General features: G+C 40.3%; 1 protein-coding gene across 1 annotated transcript in view; it reads right to left on the bottom strand.

Moving 5' to 3' along the window:
* Nucleotides 1–23,018, bottom strand: part of STK39 (serine/threonine kinase 39) — a 293,703-nt gene that overhangs the window by 90,432 nt on the left and 180,253 nt on the right. Inside the window, exons 13-14 of the mRNA XM_050752820.1 lie at nt 21,138–21,200; nt 19,325–19,395 (exon numbers count right to left, since the gene is read on the bottom strand). Of these exons, the coding sequence (XP_050608777.1) occupies nt 19,325–19,395; nt 21,138–21,200 (134 nt within the window). The remainder of the gene's footprint in view (nt 1–19,324; nt 19,396–21,137; nt 21,201–23,018) is intronic.

Below are 23,018 nucleotides of genomic sequence, written 5' to 3'. Positions count from 1 at the left end.
AACATAGTAGAGATTAGGATGGAAATATATATATATGTCCTTTCCTTATCACTCAGTATGCAACTTGAAGTCCAAGGCCACTATGATAAGTTTGGGGTCCTTAAACACGGTGATTTACTGAACATTATAAAGTCAATTCTAGCCTAAGAGAAGTTACTGGGCATCAGCTTGATTTGTCCTTAAAGTAAGCTTGATAAAATACTGAAATACGACCCAAAGGCTGTTTATGAGAAAGATGCTAACACTGAAAAGATCGGGCTCTAAGAATTCTCTAAGAAAAAGGAAGGAAAGTATAAAAGGACTAGGAGTTTAGAAAAAGAGAAGAAAGAAGAAGATTAAAATATACACTGCACCAAATCTTCAAATACCCGAATTCATACACTTTGTTGCACTGTGGTGAGGCAAACCCAAGGGAACCAGTGACAGCTATTTGGGAAGGTGAGTGAAGGCCTGTCTGTCTGCAGTGGAAGGAGAGGCCAACTGCACACTGGGCACGGGTCACAGAAGACAAATAAGATCGGGGAAGGAGACGGAGAATGCAAACCAACAAACCATGTCTGTGCGCCAAACAGGTAATAATTCCAACAGACCCACTGCCAAGGTTAATTACATTCTCCTTTCAGGTAAGTACAGGAAAAAGTGAGTAACTACACTGAAGAGGAATCAACCTGCTAACAGAGAAGAGAAAGAAAAGCATTCAGTGAACAGCAAGCTCCTTACAACTTCTGCTGAAAGGCACAAGTAAAAAACAAACAAACAAAAAAACATTGCTCATTTGCATCTTATGAGTGACCAAAAAAAAGTTATAAACAAGAATATAATGATGTTATTTCAAAATTCAATTTGGTTAAAAAAAAAAATCAAGTTAGTCCTAAACCTGTGTGTTGGTACCTTTTCATATTTCTCCTTCCATTCCTCCCACACCCTGGGTGTTTCCTCTCCTTTTAATCTACAGAGCACAGCTAGAAGCTACACAGCAGAGCTGGAAGGCATCCTCTAGAACAGAAACACTCAGGCCCCCTGCCTCACCCACCCGCACATCCCCCACAGCAGGCCAGAGGCAGCCTTAGCTGTCTACCCCAGTTGACACTGATATTTGAAAAACGACACCATTATTCTCAATTTATTTGAACAATTCTTCACATGTTGCCTTTTATGGTTATTCAATATTTTCTCTGTTTATATCCTTATTTTCTTAAACCAAAATATAAGATCTTTCAAGGACAAGGTTTATGTTTTAGAATATTCCCATGGTAACTTGCCTAGCAGGAGTTCAAGAGATGTATAGATGAATGACTGCGACAGTGGATATTAGGTGAATCTTTTCCTGTCACCCTAGCACTGTTCCTAGGATGCTAAGCTAAAAATAACCAGGCATCAGCTACCCCATATTCTAAAGACTGATGCAAATATCATACTACTCCTTTAAGGCTTATTAACAATTGGCCAAAATGGCTATGCTAGCCCCAACCACGACCTCTGACTCCTCCAACCCCTACCTTTATAAAGAAAATATGGGGAAGGGGTTAAGAATGACAGCGAACCCTCTATTGGTCTGGGGTGTGTGCTGAGCTCCCCACTACCAATACAACTGCAGGAGTCCCCCAGAGAGGCACTCCACAGGTCAAAGGAGTGGGCAAGGAGGGAAGGCTGGCATCTCATTCCCCAGATCAATACCTGCTTAGGGAGCAGACATATCCATCAACCCTACCCCTAGTGCCTGAGCAAGGAAAAGAAAACTAGCAAGATGGCTGGGCATGGAGGCTAACACCTGTAATCCCAGCACTTTGGGAGGCTGAGGCAGGTGGATCAGGAGATCTGAGGTCAGGAGATCGAGACCAGCCTGGCCAACATGGTGAAACCCCATCTCTACTAAAATACAAAAAATTAGCCGGGCATGGTGGCATGCGCCTGTAGTTCCAGCTACATGGGAGGCTGAGGAAGGGGAATTGCTTGAACCTGAGAGGTGGAGGCTGCCGTAAGCCAAGGTCATGCCACGGCACTCCAGCCTGGCGACGGAGGGATATTCCTCTGTCTCAAAAACAAAACAAACAAACAAAAGAAAACTAGTGAGACACAGCAGAGTACAGAGAAGGAGCAGCCATTCAGCATGCACACACACCTACCCGTGTGTCTTGGTGTGGCGAGGGGGTCACCTAGAAGGTAGGCCACATCAAGCCATCTTGCCATCACCCCACGCCTCCCAAGTGGAGGTGAGCGGAAGCAGAGCTGGCTTATATCTCTTCAGAGAGTCCCACCAGGGTCATCACTGAAGAGCCGGCCTTTGGACACCTGCCTCAGAAGATACTGGCAGCCAGTTAGTTTTAGAGAAGCAGTGGCAACCAAGAGGAAAAAGCAGCCCAAAAAGGGAGGAAAGGGCTAACTGGGTTCCCTCCGCAGGGAGAGGTGTCAGGTGGGTGATGGGAGAGGATAAAGGTGAAATTGCATACAAAAATGGAAGTTTAAACTAAATTTTTTTATATTCCAAGTAACAGGAAAATTATGGCCTAATGCCAAAGATGCCATTAAAAGATGGGAAGGGAAGATCTGACAACTCTTTAAAGGCAGTGACTAAAGAAACATAAAACTTTTGTTTTTTTACCCAGCGAGTATAGATTGTACAATAAACTGATTTAAAAAGAATGAAGAAAAAACAACTAAAAAAAAAAAAAGGAAAAAAAAGAATGAAGCATTTTTTAAGTTCCCCATTTTCTTTTAGATGTTGGAGAAAAGAGGTAAAAGAGACAGAATGTTTTAAGAAATAAAAGAAAAGATTCTTCTTAGCTACTTGGATATTGCTAAAAATACTCTATAAGCAAACAATACACTTCCTGCAGCAGAACAGTTAGGCTAATGCAGTCAAAAGGCCAATCTGACGAGCATCCTTGGTGTGATTTACAATGTTAGAGTTTAAAACGGTATAGCCATGCTGTGGTAATAAACATTCATTTGAAGTGCTTTAGAGGCCTAATAATTCATTTGAACATTCTCAGAGAAAGCCTTCTCTTTCGGGGGAGGGAGCAAAATGGTGCAATCAAACCATAAAAAGAGAATGGATCAAAAGACAAAAACCCCATCAGCTTTTTGACTGAGCTGACCTTGTATCTGCTCCACAGCAAGAAACTCTAGACCCAGTTCCAGACAAATGTACAAAGTTTGGTTTTACAAAATCCCCAGAGCTTCTCCATTAAGACAACAAAGGCCATCGGTGGGCATGCTGGCAAATTCCCCACGTAGGGATTGAAAAGTCATCTTCAAGTAGCCACTGCAGCATGCTCCAAGGTACAGGATTAGTGTAAACTTATGGGGACGGGAGACCAAACTTCCTCCCCGGGGCCCTCTGTGTCAGAAAGGTGGTTTGCCTTCTTACCCAGGGCAGAAGCCCTCCAATGCTTTTTTGAAACAAGACGTATCTCTGCAAATAAAAATGAGTCAAAGAGTTTTAAAAGAGGACTTACATAAATACTTTGTGGCCAGGCATGCTTGACAGCATCTTCCATATCCAAATTCATTAAAAACTCAACCAAAACTCATATTTTCTTTTGGAGATTAAAGTTACTTAACTACTTACCTCACTGGGGAAACTCACTGAGCTAAGCAGATTACCAGAGGACAGCGTGGAGTTTTATTTTCTGAAAAATTTTTAAGAGTAGTTCTTATATTTGATAGTCCCACTTCTACGTGGTCCAGAGGCTGAAAGCTCAGGAGATAATCTCTAGTTACTCCATGCAGCCAAATTCTGATTAAACTAAGATCCTTATCAAGTAATGGGTTTTATTTTGCCATAGTTCCCTAAAATACAGTTATTTTCTACCTCCTTCTTGGCCAATTTTTTTTTTTTTTTTTTTTTTTTTTTTTTTGAGATGGAGTCTCACTCTGTCGCCCAGGCTGGAGTACAATGGCACAATCTGGGCTCACTGCAACCTCCGCCTCCAGGGTTCACACCATTCTCCTGCCTCAGCCTCCCGAGTAGCTGGGACTACAGGCAACCACTGCCATGCCCGGCTAATTTTTTGTATTTTTAGTACAGACGGGGTTTCACCATGTTAGCCAGGATGGTCTCGATCTCCTGACCTTGTGACCTGCCAGCCTTGGCCTCCCAAAGTGCTGGGAGCCACCATTACAGGTATGAGCCACCTCACCCGGCCCAGCCTATACTTTTAAGTTCAGGTAAATTCATGTTCTTGTCTCTCATGAACATTGGGCCAAACTGGGCCACTTCTAAGAGGTCATCTGCAGGCCCCAGGCACAGTACAGGACCTGTGTAAATGAAACCTCCTAGAAAACACTACCAGAACCACTCAAGCCTCCAATAATTGGCTCTTGCTTTATACTTTCCACCTCCTTTGTTGTTGACTCTTCAGGTTCTCTAGCTACCTTCTGTAATTAGCACTCCCACCACCTGACTACCAGCTACTGGCATCTAAGCTAGGCACCATATCCAGATGCTCATATCGTCTCTTTCCCCTAGCTCTGCAATGCCTCTGATGTGACCCCAGACCTTCCTTTACCCATGTAATACCCTCAACAGCATCACACAGACTAAATGTGGTCAGCTCTGGCAAATGCCTAATGCACCATGTTATTGACAAGACGGTTTTCATCACCGTTTGCAAAAGGAACAAGTGATAGCCCTGATAACCAGCGGCCACTGAGTCCCTTGTAAAACCACCAGCCCTTTGCCCAGATGCTCTGGACTGTCAGTTGATGTAACAGTCAAAGAAAAACAGTGTGAAATAAGCACTACACAAGACTCAAGATCTCTGAGAGCGAAATGAAGAAGATGAAGCCTCCCCTGAGTTAATCAATTCTCTCCCAGCTACCACCTAACATCCGGAACACACGGCTAATGCTGGATAATGACAAGAATGGAGGCAGAGAGACAGACAAGCTCCAATTTCTGAGTGAACAGAAGTCCTGGTAATTTTCTTACCAGGTTGCCTCCTGTCACCCAAAAGATATTTTTATTACTTTCCATTGCCTACCAAACAAAATCCCAATTCCCTAACACAAAATCCTTAACTAAGTACCTGCCAATCTATATTTCTGGCCTTTTCTTTCACTGGAAGCTATCTAGGGCAGCATTTAAATGAGGGCCCACCAGGATCAGATAACACAAGTTAGAATTCCTGCTCAGGTACTAAACAGGAGTGTTTAACTCTCTAGGCAAGTAAATTAACTTTTGTGCTTCGGTTGTTTTTCATCTGTAAATGAGAATAATACTAGTATCTATTTCACAGTGTTGTCAGAAGTAAAAGAAACAAGGCAGGGGGCATTTAACACATTGCCTTGCATATGAGTAGCAAGCAGTAAGTGCTATCCATAATAGTAACTATGACTCCAGTCACCAACTGAGAACTAGCAGTTCTCCTTGCCCGTGACCTACGCTTGGCTGACTTGTGTCTGTGTTCACACTCTTCCTTGGGAAATAACCAGATGTGTGTAAGGTGGCATTGTTTGTAATAGTGAAGCGTTGGAAACACACTACTCATGTACATCAGGAGAGAACTGGGTGTCTGATTCTAAAGGAGGGGACTACATGGGAACTACAGATTCCAGATCTCTACTTGAAAGATTTCATAGGAAGGCACATCTTCCAAATTACCTTGTACTTTTAAGCAATCCCTCTCATCAGCTGAAAGGGATAATATGCAATTTCATACTTCCATATGATTGTCTCAAAACACAGAAGAAAGTAAGTTCACACACATGTATATCTTCTTTGTAGCATTTGGCATACACTGGGCACTTCAAAGGTGCTCCATAATGATAATCCAAGCTCATGAAAGTTCAGTGCCTTACTTCAGGGAAACCTGAATGTTAGGAATGTGGCAGGCACTGCATCAGCCCCTGTAATACCAAGAAATGTGGGACCAGAAAGAAAGTATAATAAAAATTAGAAATTATATACCACGAATAAAGAGAGACACTTAAAATCTTTCTTTAGTTTCAGAATAATAGCTCCCAAATAAGTCCACAGCCAAATCTCAGGAACCTGTGAATAAGTTACTCTTCATGGCAAAAAGGGATTTGGTAGATGTAAATAATTAAGGACCTTGTGATGAAAGACTATTTTGGATTATCCTGGTGAGACCATTCTAATCACAAGGGTCCTTAAAAGCAGAGAACCCTCCTGGTGGTCAGAGAAAGAGATCTTGCTTCTGTGTTAACAGAAGCAAGGACAGAGAGATGTTAAGCTGCTGGCTTTGCAGATGGCAGAGGGAGCCGAGGGATGCAGGCTACCTCTACAAGCTGGAAAAGGTAAGGAAACAGACTCTCTCCAAGAGCGTCCAGAAAGGAATGCAGCCCTGTAGACACCTTGAGTTTACCCCACTGAGACTCATGTTGAACTTCTGAACTTCAGACTGGAATACAATACACCTGTGCTGCTTTAAGCCAATAAGTATATGGTAATCGTTATAGCAGTGATAGAAAACTAATACAAAGGCCAACCAATGAAATTCACTGGACAGGAGAGATTTCCCACAATACCATCAGTTAACAACAGCATGAATTTTACCAAGGAGAACAAAGTTTTCTAGCACTTTGGGGATTGCAAAATAAAGTTTAAATTACATTCCAAGAAGTCTGGTTTCAACAGGGAAAGAAAAGTTAATGCAAAGAAAGCCCCCAAACCGAAATATACTTGTTACCTTTCCAAGACTCAGCATCTCAAGGAAGAAATCTTACCACTCATTATCTCCAGGGATATGGTAACGGAGAACTGAAATAACTCTGCAAACAGTCTCCAGAATTATTCATCTCTGATCAAGAGGACAAGTCCTAAGAGACAACCTTCCCTGATAAAACTGGAGAGGAGAATTTTTAGAATGCTAAGAGCAGCAGGTTACCTCATCAGCAGCCAGGAAAGGTGGAATATAAAAAAGGATGAGGGAGACAGGCTCTGCACAGCGATAGGAAGGATAACATAAAATACAAAGGCATGTGTTAAAATTTCAGGCTACTACCAGGCAAGGTATCAGGTAATTAACATTGGCTTAAATGCCACCAAATAAAGCTGTTTAAGGCACTATTTTTAAGACATTTTCTCTTCATGCCTATCTGTGCAATAACATTAAAAGGCTCATGAGAAAGAAACAATAGTTCACAGAAGACACGAGAGTCTCCAAAACATGACCAAACAATTGGTCTACCCTGCAAGACTGCCTCCTGGCCATGCTGCTGTGGAACTTAGGCTGAGAGGAGAGCAAGGACGCCCTCCACTCTACTCTTTTTTAATTTTTTGAGGCTGGTCTCAAATGCCTAGGCTCAAGCGATCCTCCTGCCTTGGTCTCCCAAAATGCTGCCATTACAGGCGCAAGCCACAGCGCCCGGCCCCCTCTGCTCTAGTCTTAAGGTTGACATTGGCGTCTGACTCCTGGGGCTGACACTGACTGGTCACGTGACATGGCACAATTCACCCCACTTCTCTGAGCTGAGAGCTCCCCTGAAAATGCCCTGCCTCAGAGAGACAGCCATGGCAAGCTCCACGGAGGCATGCCAACTTCCATCCTCTAGCTGCCAACAGGTGTTTGGTTTCACTCTTTTTTTAGTGGAAAAAAAAAAAAGAATGAGGAAGACTTTTTTCTTTTTTAAGTAGGAAACCTTCTACCAAAGAAGGCTCTGTGGGAAGAAACACAGCACATCCACAGTTTCAAATGTGAGTGATGAGAGTTGGTCCTGAGACCTAGAGATGGGAACTGCCAGTAGATACTGTGCTAAGCTGAGGGGAGGTAACACAGCTGGGTCTCAATGGAGGGCAGGGAATGCTCATGCAAGGCCCTTGTTTAGCATCCCTTCTTTTATTCTCTAACACACAACCTGCCTTGCAGTTCTTGCCTGCCAGACTGATCGTTTGGGTTATATTTCCAGGACTCTCCACACCTTCTATGAACTTTTGTTCCATTCTCATCAATCTTTTCATGTCTTTATATAGATAAGCATGCAGAGAAAATGTCTTTAAAATAGTAGGTACCTTAAAAAGTCCATTTTTGTCTCAACATAAAAGTATTTAAAAGAACAAAATATAGGAGATTATGTCAAAAGGAATAATTTGCCTTGGAATTTTTGTAGATGAAATCTAGCAGGCTGGTGCATTGACTCACGCCTGTAATCCCAACACTTTGGGAGGCCAAGGTGGGTGGATCACCTGAGGTCAGGAATTCGAGACCAGCCTGACCAACATGGAGAAACCCCACCTCTACTAAAAACACAAAAATCAGCTGGGCATGGTGGCACATGTCTGTCATCTCAGCTACTTGGGAGGCTGAGGCAGGAGAATCGGCTTGAACCTGGGAGGTGGAGGTTGCAGTGAGCTGACTGCACTTCAGCCTCCAGCCAAGGTGACAAGAGTGAGATTCAGTCTCAACAAAAAAAAAAAAAAAAAAGGCAATCTAGCAAAGGAGTATTTTCTGTTTACATTTCCACTATAATGTCAAAAATAAAGAGCTGCAAATAGCATCTTGATATTATTATTTGTAAAATATGCCTTTCACTAAAAATCATTCAGTAGGCACCTGCGAAGTACCTATTTATTCAGGATCTGTAACATGCTAGCCATTGTGTAAGGCTCGCAGAGCATAAAGGTGATCTCGTCTCCTCCAACTGTTATGTCCAACACAGGCTACTTCCTCTAACTCCTGGGTGCTCACAGCAAGCAGCTAAGGGAGGATTCTTTAAAGAATAAGCTTTCGAAGGAAGTATCCAAAAGAACCGCTTCAAAATGGAACCCTGTTACATTAAGAAATCATTCAGTTTTGCAGCTTCTCAGTCCAGGGACCTTGTTAAAACCCTGCTGTAAAAACTCAGCACCAACACAGACTGAGGAAGCGCTGTCTGCCGCTACACAGATGATGACAACCTCTGCTGACCCAAGAGCCAGAACCAGCTCCTAGGTAATCCCCACGTGCTTTGATACTGGGCTTACTCAGTTCTGTGTCTTCAGGCTTCTCAAAGTCTAAGAGCATTTCACTAAGGTCAAAATTCAAAGCTAAAAGAGATTTTCCTACTGGGCAGTTTTCAAACATCATTCTTGTACATTTAACCTTTTATATGCTACAATACTGAAAGACTGGGAACTCCCTCAATATCAAATAATACTTTTTCAGTAATGTAAGTTTTGGTGCATTCAATCCAAGTACAAGGAAGCCATTAAAAAGGATTCTATAGATTTGTATTCATCGATATGAAAGGGTATCCAGGACATACTACCAAAATAAACAAAGCAGATTAGAAAACAACATGTGTTGTTTTATAATAAAATAAAAAGTTCATACAACATTTTAAAAATTAAAAATCTACGTTAAAATTAAAAATCTACGTATGTAGAAAAAAGTCTGGAAGAATATTTACCAAGAGGCTAATAATTATTTCTGGGTGGTGAGATTATGGATGATGTTATTTAATTTTTGACTTTCTGAATTTCTAAGATGACCATTTATGGCTTGAAAATAAAGAATAACTATCATTAAAGAATTCTATGCATCCTCTATTGCTGAAAGTATTTGTACTCACAATGTCCTCTTGCTCAATTGTCAAGGAAAAAAACAATATTATCACAGAATGAATGGTTTTTCATTCTTCTATTTTGCTTTCCTTATACCAATTTTTTCCACATATAAACCTTCTTTCCTTTAGCATGTTTACCAGCAGAAGGATTTTGTATATGCCAAAGGTAACACCTCACACGACCCTCTATCACCTATATGTATACTATTTCCCTATACCATATCATCAATAACATTGAATTAGTGTCAGAAGACCCAGATGCCAGCCAGCTGGAGAATTACAGCTGTGACTGCAGGAAAGCCACTTAACATCTCCAATCTTTCTGTTTCATCTGTCAGCAGCAAATGTAGGATGAAAGGAAAAACTAAATCAAGCAAGTGATGTGACAATGCTTGAAAAATCATTAAAACACAATAAATGCCAGTTGCTATTTGCAGCAGCATCTTTAGTATCTCCTCCAAGAAAAATATTTTCTGATATTCCTGTCATAACATTTAATGATGAGCTTTTTTGGGAAACATTGTTAAAAGAATCTTTATGTGAAATGTTAATGGGAAGATAGGTAAATGTAACAATCCCTAAAGTACAGGAGTTTCTTACCACATTCAAAACAGGACTGAATAGAGCAAGGCCACAGGGTCAGGGAAGAAGAACAAGGACCAATATGTTAAACTGACCTAGGTTCAAGACCCATCTCTGCTTCTAGTGAGCTTTACGGTGTTACAAATTATTTCATGACTTTAAACCTTAATCTCCTACATGTGAAATGCTGGTAACAACAGGATGGATGCTATGGTGGTTTTATGATGATTAAACAAGACAAAGCAAATAATGTGCTTATCACCATGCCTAGCACATAGTAGGCATTTCATCTTTTTGAAGGATACCACCAATAAAGCCAAGCTATACATCAGGGACTCAAATTCTCAAAGGAAAGAAAATAACCAAAAAATGAAGTAAAATGCCAGATACTTTTTGGATCAAAGCACTGTATTTCTATTAATTTGGTACCTACGTAATAACATATACCGCTCTACTGAAAAATAAATTTGGTCTTCTCAGAAATAAGTTAAGATGGGTAAACCCCTTACCAAAGACCACAGCCTGATACTGCCCCTGGATTCGTCCTATCCATTACTCTTCTCAAAATCTGATTGTCGAAAAAAACAAAACAAAACAAAAACAAAAAACAAAACCACTGGTTACTATGGGAACAAGCACACCAAAGATAACATCTAAACAAAAGGGCTTTCACCTTCCTCTAACTACCCATAGCTCTTAGTTTTATGTCTCTTCTTACTGCATTTATCACCTTCTACCTTATATTATGGTCACTTGTGCGGGATCTGATCTCTCCGCCTACATGGTAAGCTCTCTGAGTGCAGAAACCTTGCTTTATTCATCTTTGAATTTTCTACAAAGCCTTGTACAAAGAAAGCAGTAAATAAGTAGTTTGCTGTGGAGGAAAAAAAGAACATGTACTAAAAAAGCATTGCATAACTGAACACTATGCCTACACTATTTGACCTCTCAGGGAAAAAATTAATCAAACCTCCCAGCCACTTGACTGGTAAGAATTATACAGTTAACCCTATTTTACAGGCTGAAGAACAGTTTAAGAATTCTAATTCCTGCTGAATAATGATGGAGTTAGAATTCTGGCATACTTATGCTAAAATAATGGTCAACATAGTTTCTAACAGATTTAGCTTTCTTTATGAAATCATAATTTACTAAGTCTATTCTTTACAAATAGCTAAGTGCCTCTTTTAATAATGAAACTAAAATAATAAATTGAATTAGGCAATAATTGTCATGCTGAGTTAAAATTTAAGTATCCCATGCTAGAGATCATTTTTCCCTACCAGCAGGAAGCCACTGTGCTGATCTGGGGTCTTTACCTGGTCCCTCAAGGTCCAATGATACTGCTGCATAATAACAAGGTAAATTCATGATGAGCAAGTTGATGGGACATACCATACCAGCATATCCATGTACAGCAATTGGCAGGGCTGCCTTCAGCAAAACTGTAAACCCCATCCATAGGGCTGAGCTGTCAAAGTATGAACAGCATCTAATACAAAGGAATTAATAATTTAACTGATAGATTTATCATTTTCCAAGTCACTGAGCTTGATTCTAATAAACATGTTTTGTGTCAAATGCACGACTATTTTATTTGATGAAAGAGACTAACGGAAAAATATTTGTATAATGTTTGACTCAAATCAGAAACCGTATTACCATCTACTGACAGTATATAAATTACAAGGTGGTCCACTTGGTATTTTTCTCCTGAGATTAGCATTTAGGAGGATTTCCTTATCTTGTACTGGCTTTAAGATAATTCAATTTTTTTTGATATCATAGATGACAATATTTTTTGATATCATGGATGCAAATATTGAAAACACATAAAAGAAAAAGACAAATCTGCATTTTAACTATCTCCAGCATCTAACGTTGAGCCTTAAGGTCTAATCCTATTCTCCAATATTGCATATAACAGCAAATTAAAGCAATAATATATTTTTTTCAAGGAAGAAACTACCCTTTTGTCTCCTCAGACTTTTGCCTATGATCTCCAGGAATAAATAAATAGTGGAGAAATACACTACCTGTAGCCACAATGTATTTGTCTTTTCTCCTGGAGTGTGACATTTTGAAAAGGAAAATATTTCCCAGTTTCCTACTTACAGAATAAAGGTGAGCTTCCGGGGGGAGGGGTGTGCAGTGAGGAAGGAAGCCACGTTCCCAGCAGGTAGGGCTGTAAAATGCTATGTCCAAAACAAAGTCACAGTGACCTTTCCAAGAGGTGGAGAGGGCAGCCACCCACACAGCATTACTTAAGGACTGATGACGGGCTGGCCTGAACTAAAGTCTCCTACCCACTAGCCTGTGGAGCATAACACACATAAATGTCATGCCCAGATAGGCTCAGGGGATAAGAAACGCAAGCGTACTGCTTTCCAATACCCAACAGCCATGCATCACATTGAGGAGTGATTCACAAAGAGAGTGAGGGCATATACAAATATATGTGCATGTGTACATATGCAGGCATATATGTATGTGTGTGTACATGGAGATATGTATATGTACAAATGCACTCACATGTATCAGAGCCTTGAATGGAGATGGAAACAAATGAGGAAGGTGCAAAAGAGGGCATGGATTTTTAAAAATCTGATCAACACCAGCCAAGAGCAGCCTTCCAGCTCCCTATCACACAGGATGGTTTAGGGAATAGCTTGTTCAGGCCCAGAGATGATGCAAATGATCCAAAGTAGATTTCAAATGGGGAATGGGTATGAACAAATTGTGTGGCAGGGAACAACAATGGATAGTGGGTTTTTGATACTCAAAGAACTTATAACTTCGAACGCTATAAAAGAAGGAAGTCAGACCTCTGAGGGGTGCTGGGGTGAGAGAAGAGGGCAGGGGACTGCCACCCTGCACACAAGAGATCAGCCTGACAGCAATTCTATGATTCATATTTACTTATGACTTAAACAGTGTTTCTAAGATGGGGGCCCATGGCTATGCTCACAGAATCCTCTACGAATGTTTTATTTATTTACTTACTTTTTTGAGACAGAGTCTTGCTCTGTCACCCAGGCTAGAGTGCAGTGGCATAACTTCTGCTCACTGCAACCTCCACCTCCTGGGTTCTAGCAATTCTCATGCCTCAGCCTCCTGAGTAGCTGGGATTACAGGCATGTGCCACGAGATTCAACTAATTTTTGTATTTTTAGTAGAGACAGAGTTTCATCATGTTGGCCAGGCTGATCTCAAACTCCTGGCCTCAAGTGATCTGCCTGCCTTGGCCTCCCAAAGTGCTGCAATTACAGGCATGAGCCACCTCGCCTGGCCCTCTATGAATGTTTTTAAATGTTGTGTTTCCTTAATTATAATCACACGCGCATACACACACACACACACACACACACACAGAGACACTTACATGCTGGGTCATTATTAGCCTCCAGTGATCCCTGTTCCAGCCTCTTAATCCTTCCGCATTTCCCTAGAAAATGGACTCTCCTGCTCTCCTACACAATTATTCTCCTCTCTTCTAAATCCTCCATCACCTTCTTTTCCTTCCTCACTCTCAACTAATGACATTTCCTGTTTTACGGAGAAATTAGAAACAGAAGACTTCCACGCAAGGTACAGTGTCCTTGCACCTCTACCTGCCTCCCCTGCCTGCCCTCCTCTGATGGTAGCAGCACCATCCATGAGGTGACCTCTCCTTTCTCCTATCTAACAGATGTCTGGGGATCATCCCTGTTCACCCATTTGAGAACATCAGTCTGGCACTGTCCCCTCCCTCATTCAATTTTTCCTTCTCTATTGAATCTTTCCCATTCACCTGTAAACATGCTTTTTAAAAAAAATCCTTTACCCAACATTCTCATTGAGCTATCACTCCACAGTTTTGATCCCTTGTGTTGGGAATTTCTCTCAAGAGTTATCTTTACTAACAAGTTATCTATCCTTGTTATCTCCTGTTCTCTCCTGCCAATCTCTTGAACCCAGTTGGACCAGGCTTTTGTCTCCATCACTCCACTGAAAACATTCTTGCCAAGGTCAAGTATGTGCTTCATTTTGCAAATATCCTTGATCTACTGATAGCATTTGATGCAGCTTTTCACTCCTCCTTTCTTCAAACACTTCCTCTATTTGTTTTTTAGGAACTTCACTCTCTCTTCTACCTCATCAGCCTCTTCTTCTCAATCAGCGGATGCTTATCTATGCAACACCTGTGACAGTACCAGCCCACTTCTCTTCTCTACCTTCACTTACTCCCTAAATGATTCCACTCATTTCATAACTTTAAATGCCATGGGCACCAACTGTTCCCAAATTTACATCTCTAGCTCAGACATCTTTGAAATCTTATATCCAAATCCCTGATACGTCCTCACAGACAACACAAGCTTAACATGTGCAAAACTGAGTTCTTTATTCCATCCCAACCTGCAACTCAAACTCTCTTTCCCATCTCAGAAAATAGTAACTCCATTCCTCCATACTTTCAGGCCAAAACCTTGAGTAATCAAGTTCTTTCTCCCAAACCCGGAATTCAATAACTGCTTACCACTTCCATTAGTCCTCACTCTGGTCCAAGTCACATCACCTTCACTATGTCATGGCAGTAGCCTGCCAAGGGACTCTCACAGCCATCTTATAAGGTCTCTATATGGTCTGTTCTCTACAGATGAACTGCAGTTCTCTGTTTAAAATTTTATTCAGATCATATCACTCTTCTGCTCACAGGCCTCCTGGTTTTCTGCCCTCTAACAGTAAAACCCAAAGTCTTCACCACAGGCTACGCAGCCCTATGTGATTTGGCCCCTGCTAACTCTCTGTGCCCATGACCTTGGCTCTGCCTGCACTGGTTTCCTGGCTGTTTTTCCAATTGCTTATAACACGCTTCCTGCTTCAAACATTTGCAAGTGCTGTTTGCTTTGGTCTGTTCAAATATTACTTAATTTGGAGAGCCTTCTGTGGTAGACAGAATTCTAAGATGACCCCAATAAACCCATTCCCTAGTGAACCTACCCTGCATCATCCTCTCCCTTTGAGTATGAACCGGACCTGTAACTATGATGGGACGTCACTCCTGCGATTAAGTTACGTCGCATGGCAAAGGTGAAGATGTAATTAAAGTTCCAGATCAGTTGATTCTGAGTTCATCAAAAGAGAGATTATCCTAAGTGAGGCCTGCTTAATCAGGTAAAAACCTTGAACAGAAAGACTGAGGCCTTGGGGGTGAGGGTGGAGTAGGGGAGATGGTCCACAGCTGCTCCTGAAAGGGCAACAGTCATGTTGTAAACTGTTCGTGGCCTATAGGAGCTCAGGGTCTCAATCCACAACTGCAAGGAGCTAAATTCTGCCAGCAGCCCAGAAAGGCTTGGGAGAGGACCATGAGCTCCGAAGTGCATGCCTTAATTTCAGCCAGAGAGACACTGAGCAAACTACCCCGGCTCAACTGTACCCGGACTTCCAACCTACAGAAACTGAGATAATAAATGGGTGCTATTCTAAGTTGCTAAGTTTGTGGTAGCTTTTCACACAGCAACAGAAATCTAATATACCTTCTATAATATCGAATACCATCCCCCTTACTTTCTATCCTCCTGACATACATTTTCCTTCAGACGACTTGGTATATCATACTTGCAATTTGAATATTTGAATTTTTCCTCTCCCCGGCTCTAGAAAGCAAGCTCCTTTAGGGCAAAAAGTATGCCTTTTCTTTTTTCTACTGATACATTACAGCACCTGAAACAATGCCATGCACATAGTAAGTGCTCAATAAATATTTATAGAATGAATGAATGTATTTACCGTTTTCATTTACTTTAGAACACAGTGATCTCAAAAAAGTTTAATACTGTTTAACTTACAACTTCCAAAGGCTATTTCTGAAACTGAAGTACAAGGACATCCCCCCGCTTTCCACCCCACTCCAACAATTTCTGAGAGATTCATGAGTTCACAAATATGAAAAGTAATAGTCTAAATAACTAGCTTGTAAATATTTAGTGAAAACAAAAGTATACCAACTGCTATGTACTGAATCGTGGCCCACCCTGAAAAAAAATTCATATGCTGAAGTCCTAACCCTCCATGTGATGGTATTTAGAGATGGAACCTTTGGGAGGTAATTACGTTTAGGTGGGACCCAAGAGACACCAGAGAGCTTGCCCTCACTCCTTCTCCACCATGTGAGGACTCAGTAAGCAGACAGACAGCTGCAAGCCAAGAAGACAGCCCTCACCAGAAACCAGCCACGCTGACATCCTGATCTCCACAACTATGAGAAAATACATTTCTGTTGTTTCAGCCACCTAGTCTATGGTATTTTTTTTTATGGCAACCTAAGTAGACAAATGTACCAACAATTAGGTATCAACAAGTGTTCAGTGAAAATAAGTCATACTAAAATACATTTCTATTATTAGAAAGTGTTTCTATGTCATTAGATTCAGGAAAATGTCATTAATGTGGTACGTGTTAACTTCAGCAACATATATAATAGATCCCTTTATGATATCCGTCTGAATAATTGGGTTAGATGTCCACTAAAAGAAACTGCATTTGTTACTGGTTGAACAACTGGACCAAAGAACACTAGTTCATTATTGAAAGTCACTCCAACAGTGAGTGGTTTCTAACAGATGTCAAGAGACTCTTCTCCCTCAAACTTCTAAACACCTTAATCAATGTTTTGGATAAAGATTAAAATGCAGGTTAATCAGATTGGCAATGGACATACATCTAAACACTGGAATATGACACATTGATGATCATGACTGAAGTATACAGTGGACAAGAAATGAATCAAAACTATCAGGTTATTAGTGATAAATGATAAGTTGTATCTAGAGTTGTAGTTCAGAATTAGGTTTGTAGCCCTTTAAAAAAAAATCAGCTGTTTTGCTTGGCTGCTGAGTCATGCTGAACATGTCACCAATGTGCATGGACATTTCAAAAGGCAATGAAAACCTGGGCTGAGAAATATAAAGTGTGGATAAAAAAAAAACACATGTTCTTAATACTGTATTCCAGCCTGCTCAGACCACACCTGGAATCCTGTATTTAAATATGGGCACTACATATAAGAGGAACACAAAATAGCCACATAAAAAGAGTTATGAGGTCAAATAGGTTTTAGATTAAAGAAAGTTCAACAAATTCCCTTCTTATAGAACTTCTTAAAATATTTAATATGTTAATATTCGTTGTGATTTCCAAAAACAAAAGTGTATGTGCATGTGTGTGCATGTGCACCGACTGATGAATAGTGTACGTTGTTTTTTAACTTATTTGAACATAGAACCCTTTCTTGCTGGAGCATCATGTAGGACTAGTGATCTAAGCCACAAACTTATGAAAACAACCTACACCCACAAGAGAAAATATAAGAAAGGCAGATGCAGACTAAATATTAATAAAGGTGAGCAACTAGGATTGCAAGAGCAATATACAAACTGTATCATGAGAAAAAGGCTAAAGATTCTTACAATATTTTGTCTAAGAAAAGAGAAGAACATTCCTTGCAAATTTACAAATGGCTCTCAGAAAAATAAGGGAATACATTTGTCTTATATTGCTCTAGTACCCAGGACGAAATAATATCTAAAGTTAAGGCTCAGTGGTACGTGTTTTAACACATTTTCCAGGGGACTTTTATCCAGACAGTCTGATATTTGCACTAACGGGGATTACAGCCCACAGGAGCCCAGAAAAGAAAAGTCAGTTTAATCTTCAGAAGGAGGAAGAACCATCCAACAATTAAGGCTTTTGTTAGTATTAAAGGGGCCACCATGAAGAAAATGTGAGTTTTAGTATGCACAGAAGCTAGGTAAACATCAGCAGGGACATTAAAAAAAAGATTCCTGCATATATAAAATGGGCAACTGGACTGTTGGATTCTAAAGGTCACTTCCAACACTGCATGCTCAGTGTGCTAGACTAAAACCTCGGTAGTCTTGCTCACCATTGCACCTCAATGACAAACATGAGCCTGGCACAGAGCTCCTGGCACAGTGGGCTCCTCGTAAATATGGGCTGAATTAATGAATAACTGAACAAGTAAAATATAAATGAAAGAAGTACCTCGTTCGAAAGTCAGACAAAAAGGAAATGGACTATCTCATTCTTTAGTGACTGCTAAATTCATGAACTGTGAATAATAATCAAGGCTACTGTCAAATATAAGGACAACAGCCTTGTAATAATTTCACTTCTTGACTGGGAAATTAACTCTGAATTGAATCACACCAAGGGTTACTGTGAGGTTCCCTTGATAAATATGTGAAAATGCAGACTATAAATGACCATCAGAAGTGGGGGTGATTATGGTGCCAACGGTCCACTTAGATGGACTATGATAACTCAGAGGGGTGGAGACTAACCTTGAGGATGAACCCACTTTTTGTAGCTACAACTCTGAAAATCCCTAGTGGCCAGAAATGAACCTTGATGATGAACCTGCTTTTTGTAGCTACAACTCTGAAAATGCCTAGTATATGCACGTGCTTTATTTGTTTAATGGTCAGAAGAACATACGTATAACTTCTTTTAAAACATCTTCAAAGATGTGACAGTATTCTGATGGAGCTGGTAAACTAAGCTGTTTATAATTCAGTTTAAACTGTTCTGTCTTGAGATATCAAATTCTTAGCAACGAGTATCACAAAGAAGAACCTTTAAAAAATTAAAAAATTAAAAAAAATCCTTAAAACGGAAAACGCTTTCATTCACTTGACTGCAGACAAAGACCGTACTGTCAGGCACCATATTTGTATTCATTTCCTAGAAGACTGAGATTTCTTTCAAAATATATCTGTCATTTTTCCACAGTGGCTGATCAAACTTGCCACTGAAAAATGTTCTGAACAGGCAACCTGTAGTACAAGCATGGTTTATTTCTGTCAGAGACCGACTGCTGAAGTGTGAAAGAAACTCATTAAAAATCTCTTACTGTGATCTTACATCGTAAAAAAAAAAAGAAAAAAAAAAAAAAAAAAAAACCTAAGAAAGAAAAGGCAAGGAAAAAAAACATAATGAAAGGTACACTGAGCCTGCAGACACACTCATACAGTGCTTTTCTTTCTTACTCTTCTTTAGCAAGCAATTAGAAGAGCACAATTAGCCCTGGGAATACAGCATACACTCGTGGTTTGGGGAAATCAAATAAGCTAATGATTTTATTTTATGCTAATATTATGAAAAGTTAACGAAGGAGATTAAAAAAATTGTACTATGGGAAAAACAATGCAGAATAAACAACAGCATTATTTACCTTAATCTCAAAACGAGGTTCACAGCGCAAGAAGCAGCTTCTCTGTAGTCTTCATTAGCACTGGGTGGACTCTTTAAAAGGAAAACAGCCAACAGCATTATAAACTGCATCAGGAAAGGAATGAATAAAATCACAATATCGCTCTATTCATAGAGCCACTTCTTTCTGGAAATTTCAAAACTAGATCTTTACACACGCAGGCCTTGTTTGACATTGTAACACCTCCATGTAAAGGTTGTCATGGTGCCTAATTCCCATCACAATTGTGGATATGAATGTTTCCTACGGAAAGCCTCAGTCATAGGAATGGCATCACGAACAACTTGTATAAGCTGTGGTAAGTCCAGCTACCTAAAATGGCACCTCACAAGCCACGCCATGGACAGTTACCATTGAAACTTGGGGACCACGAAGGCTGGGCACCTTAAACCCTGCAATGCAGAGGAAGGAGGGGCCCAGAAGATTCAGCCACTGTTTATCTTTCCTGCCTTTCTCACCTAGAGCCCATTTTCTTGAATACTGATTATTAACCACAAATGTCTCCAATACACAGCCTCTCCCTGTTCTCAGGGAATCCCGGGACATGAGTAGACCTTACTGTTGGAGTAGAAAAAATAAGGCATTTCAGGTCAAGACTTGGCTCTGCCACTGACCTGAAATGCAACCATGAGCAAGCCATTCTCTGAATACTGCCCACCATAAAAGGCTGCAGGGAGAATAAAATGATATATATGAAAGTGAGTCATAAAATGCTCTACAGTACTAGTTATCCTAATCCCTGTTCCTGTTTCCTTTACTCTCTTTGCCCTCTGATCCATCATTATTCTTAACTTGCCTTTTATCATTCAACCAATCCCTACAGTTTATCTCAAAGTCTCTTACTGAGTTGCCTGATACAGTGCAAAGACCTAAACCGAATCCTGACTTGGCCTCTAACTAGTGGTGTGACTGTGGGGGAGCCACTTCACCTCTGTAAGTCTTCACTCCCTCAGCTATAAAATAAGGGTCCAGCATTAGCTATCTGACCTCAAACAGGCTTCCTGAAGCCAACAAAATCACTCTAATTATCTCCCCAACATATGGTTAATTTTATAAAACACAGACCAAGTAAAACAGAAATGAATTTAAATTGGATATGTAGAGTTTGAAAGAAAGAAAATTATGATCCTGACAGTGGTAATGCTTTATAGTACAACCACTTTGAGAACAAAAGGGCTTGCCTGTTAATTATACAGCAGAACCAGAATGCAGGCCTGGGCTCTGGTTCTATGCCCCTAGGTCTTTCCATGGATTGCTCAGCATCCCTCATCACCTCCCACCATGACTCACAGCACACGTCTTCTGTCCCATAACTTTAATAAATATGCATTATAAATGCATGTCACAGTTACTGGACTATTATTTTTACAAGGCAAGTTGTAGAGATGAATTGGCCCATAAAATTCAATGATAACAGAATTATGAAAACAGGTTACAGAAATCCAACCAGGAGCAAAAAAGAAAAGTATCAATTAACCACAATGTTCTGTGGCTGGAATACAACAGAATGGTGTCATTTTCTTTCCTTTTCTTCTTTTCCACAGTACCAGCAATTTGAGGAGCAGTCTGGTAATCAATTCTCACTCCTGAGCCTATCATTTAAAGGTTGGAGGTCCCACAAAGTACGGTCAATAGCAACCTATTTAAAAAGAGAGCTTATAAGCCCTTGATTTGGAGGCACTACCTTGAAATTGTCCATCTTTCTAAAACGCTGGTTTTTTAAAAGATCTGTCTACAAAGCATCTCAAACGGAATGACTGGCAGAGAAACATACCTGAGAGTCATGCACAGACAGGGACTGTATTTGTTCAGGGATGGTGCTGGCGTTCACTGCAATCTGTTATGAGAGCCATCGTTACAGCATTCAAGAAAGCCAAAAGGAGACACAGTGAGTGTGGTTACATTAAGTCCCAATTATCAGACCCAATAATTTCCAAACAATCAAAAAGCAATGTTTACCAAAGTATGGCTCTTTGACTACCTGTGTTGGAATCACCTAGGACAAGTGTTAAAGACCCCTAGGACGCTCCCGGCCTATGACTCAGAATTCCACAGAGATGGAAGAGAATCTGTGTCTTTACCAAGTTCCCCAAACAACCCTCATTATACTGTTAAAGAACCACTAAGCTAAAGTGAAAAGGCATCAATTATTTGATATTTTAAACTTGATAACCAAAAGATGTCGTAGGATAATTTTTTCTCATTGGACAATTTCATCTAAGCTTAACAGACCCTCAATGAAAGAATGCTAGGGTTAATAAAACCTACCCCTTTAATTGTAACTAGGAGCAATTATTCACTGTATTTCAAAAATATATAAGGATAGTTGCATTTTTAAAAGACATTTACCCAAGAGAAATGCTAAAGTGATTGACAGGTTATACTCTTCTCTCAAAGTTAGAAACCCAACTCTAAGGTTACACCCAAATTATTTTTGCCTGGAGCTCTACTTTTGTGAACTCTGCCCTAGAGCAAAACTTGAAAGACAAAAAAAAAAAAAAAAAGAAAAAGAAAAAACTCAAAGAGAAACAGCAATGAAAATGAACAAAAAAGATCTCCTATTTCTAACCTTACTATCAATTCTAAATCAGAAATCATCAAAAATTATTTGTGGGAAGAGCCTTCTAAAGTTTAAGAGCATAAAATTCTTACTCTCCATGCTTCTTCCAAAATAACTATGGTGGTAGTGAAGTAATAGGGAGAAGTATATTGATGTCTGCAATTTACTCTGAAACGCATCAAAAAGTTAAGATGGACTGAAGGATGAATAGATGGATATATATGTGACAGAGCAAATACAGTAATGATGATACCTAGATTATAGGTATATGGGGTTCACTATACAATGTTTTAATATTGCTATATTTATTTTTACAATAAGATGTTAGGGAAAAATGACTATGTTAGAAGAACAAACTACCTGTATTCATTAACCAGCCAGAGGATCTGGGCCTACTTCAAATGGTTTCTTGTAAAGAACCTTTCAGGGTGATTCCACAATCTTAACTTAAATTTGTGGTACAACCAAAGGCCACATCAGTACTTATAAACAGCACTGTGACTTCCTTTAGTCAAAGAACTACTGTAACCTGAAAAACCTTAGTGGCATTTACTAAGAGGTAAAAATTTCTCCTTCCCCTGGGGAGACCCATCTTCTGCCCTGCACAATCATCAGGATGGAGGGCTAATCAACTAAGTGGGGGGCTGGAACCCCACACACACCCTGCAACCTCACTGTGTAGGTGTAACCCTGAATACAATGAGGGGACCAGCCTCCACTCTGATGTACAAGCAATATGGTAATTCCTCAGAAAATGTGCAGGATGCACAGGAAAGCTAGACAGGGAAGTAATATAGTTTGGATATTTGTTCCCACCCAAATCTCATGTTCGTGGTGGCTCATGCTTCTAATCTCAGCACTTTGAGAGGCTGAGATGGGTGGATCACTTGAGGCCAAGAGTTCGAGGCTAGCCTGGGCAACATGGTGAAACCCCTTCTCTACTAAATATACAAAAATTAGCCAGGTGTGGTGCTTTGCGCCTATAGTCCCAGCTACTTGAGAGGCTGAGGCACGAGAATCACTGGAACCCAGGAGGAGGAGATTGCAGTGAGCTGTGATCGTGCCACTGTACTCTAGCCTGAGTGACAAAGTGAG

The sequence above is a fragment of the Macaca thibetana genome, chromosome 12 (assembly GCF_024542745.1).
Source record: "Macaca thibetana thibetana isolate TM-01 chromosome 12, ASM2454274v1, whole genome shotgun sequence".
NCBI lineage: Eukaryota > Metazoa > Chordata > Mammalia > Primates > Cercopithecidae > Macaca > Macaca thibetana.
This window is presented reverse-complemented; position numbering and strand designations above follow the sequence as displayed.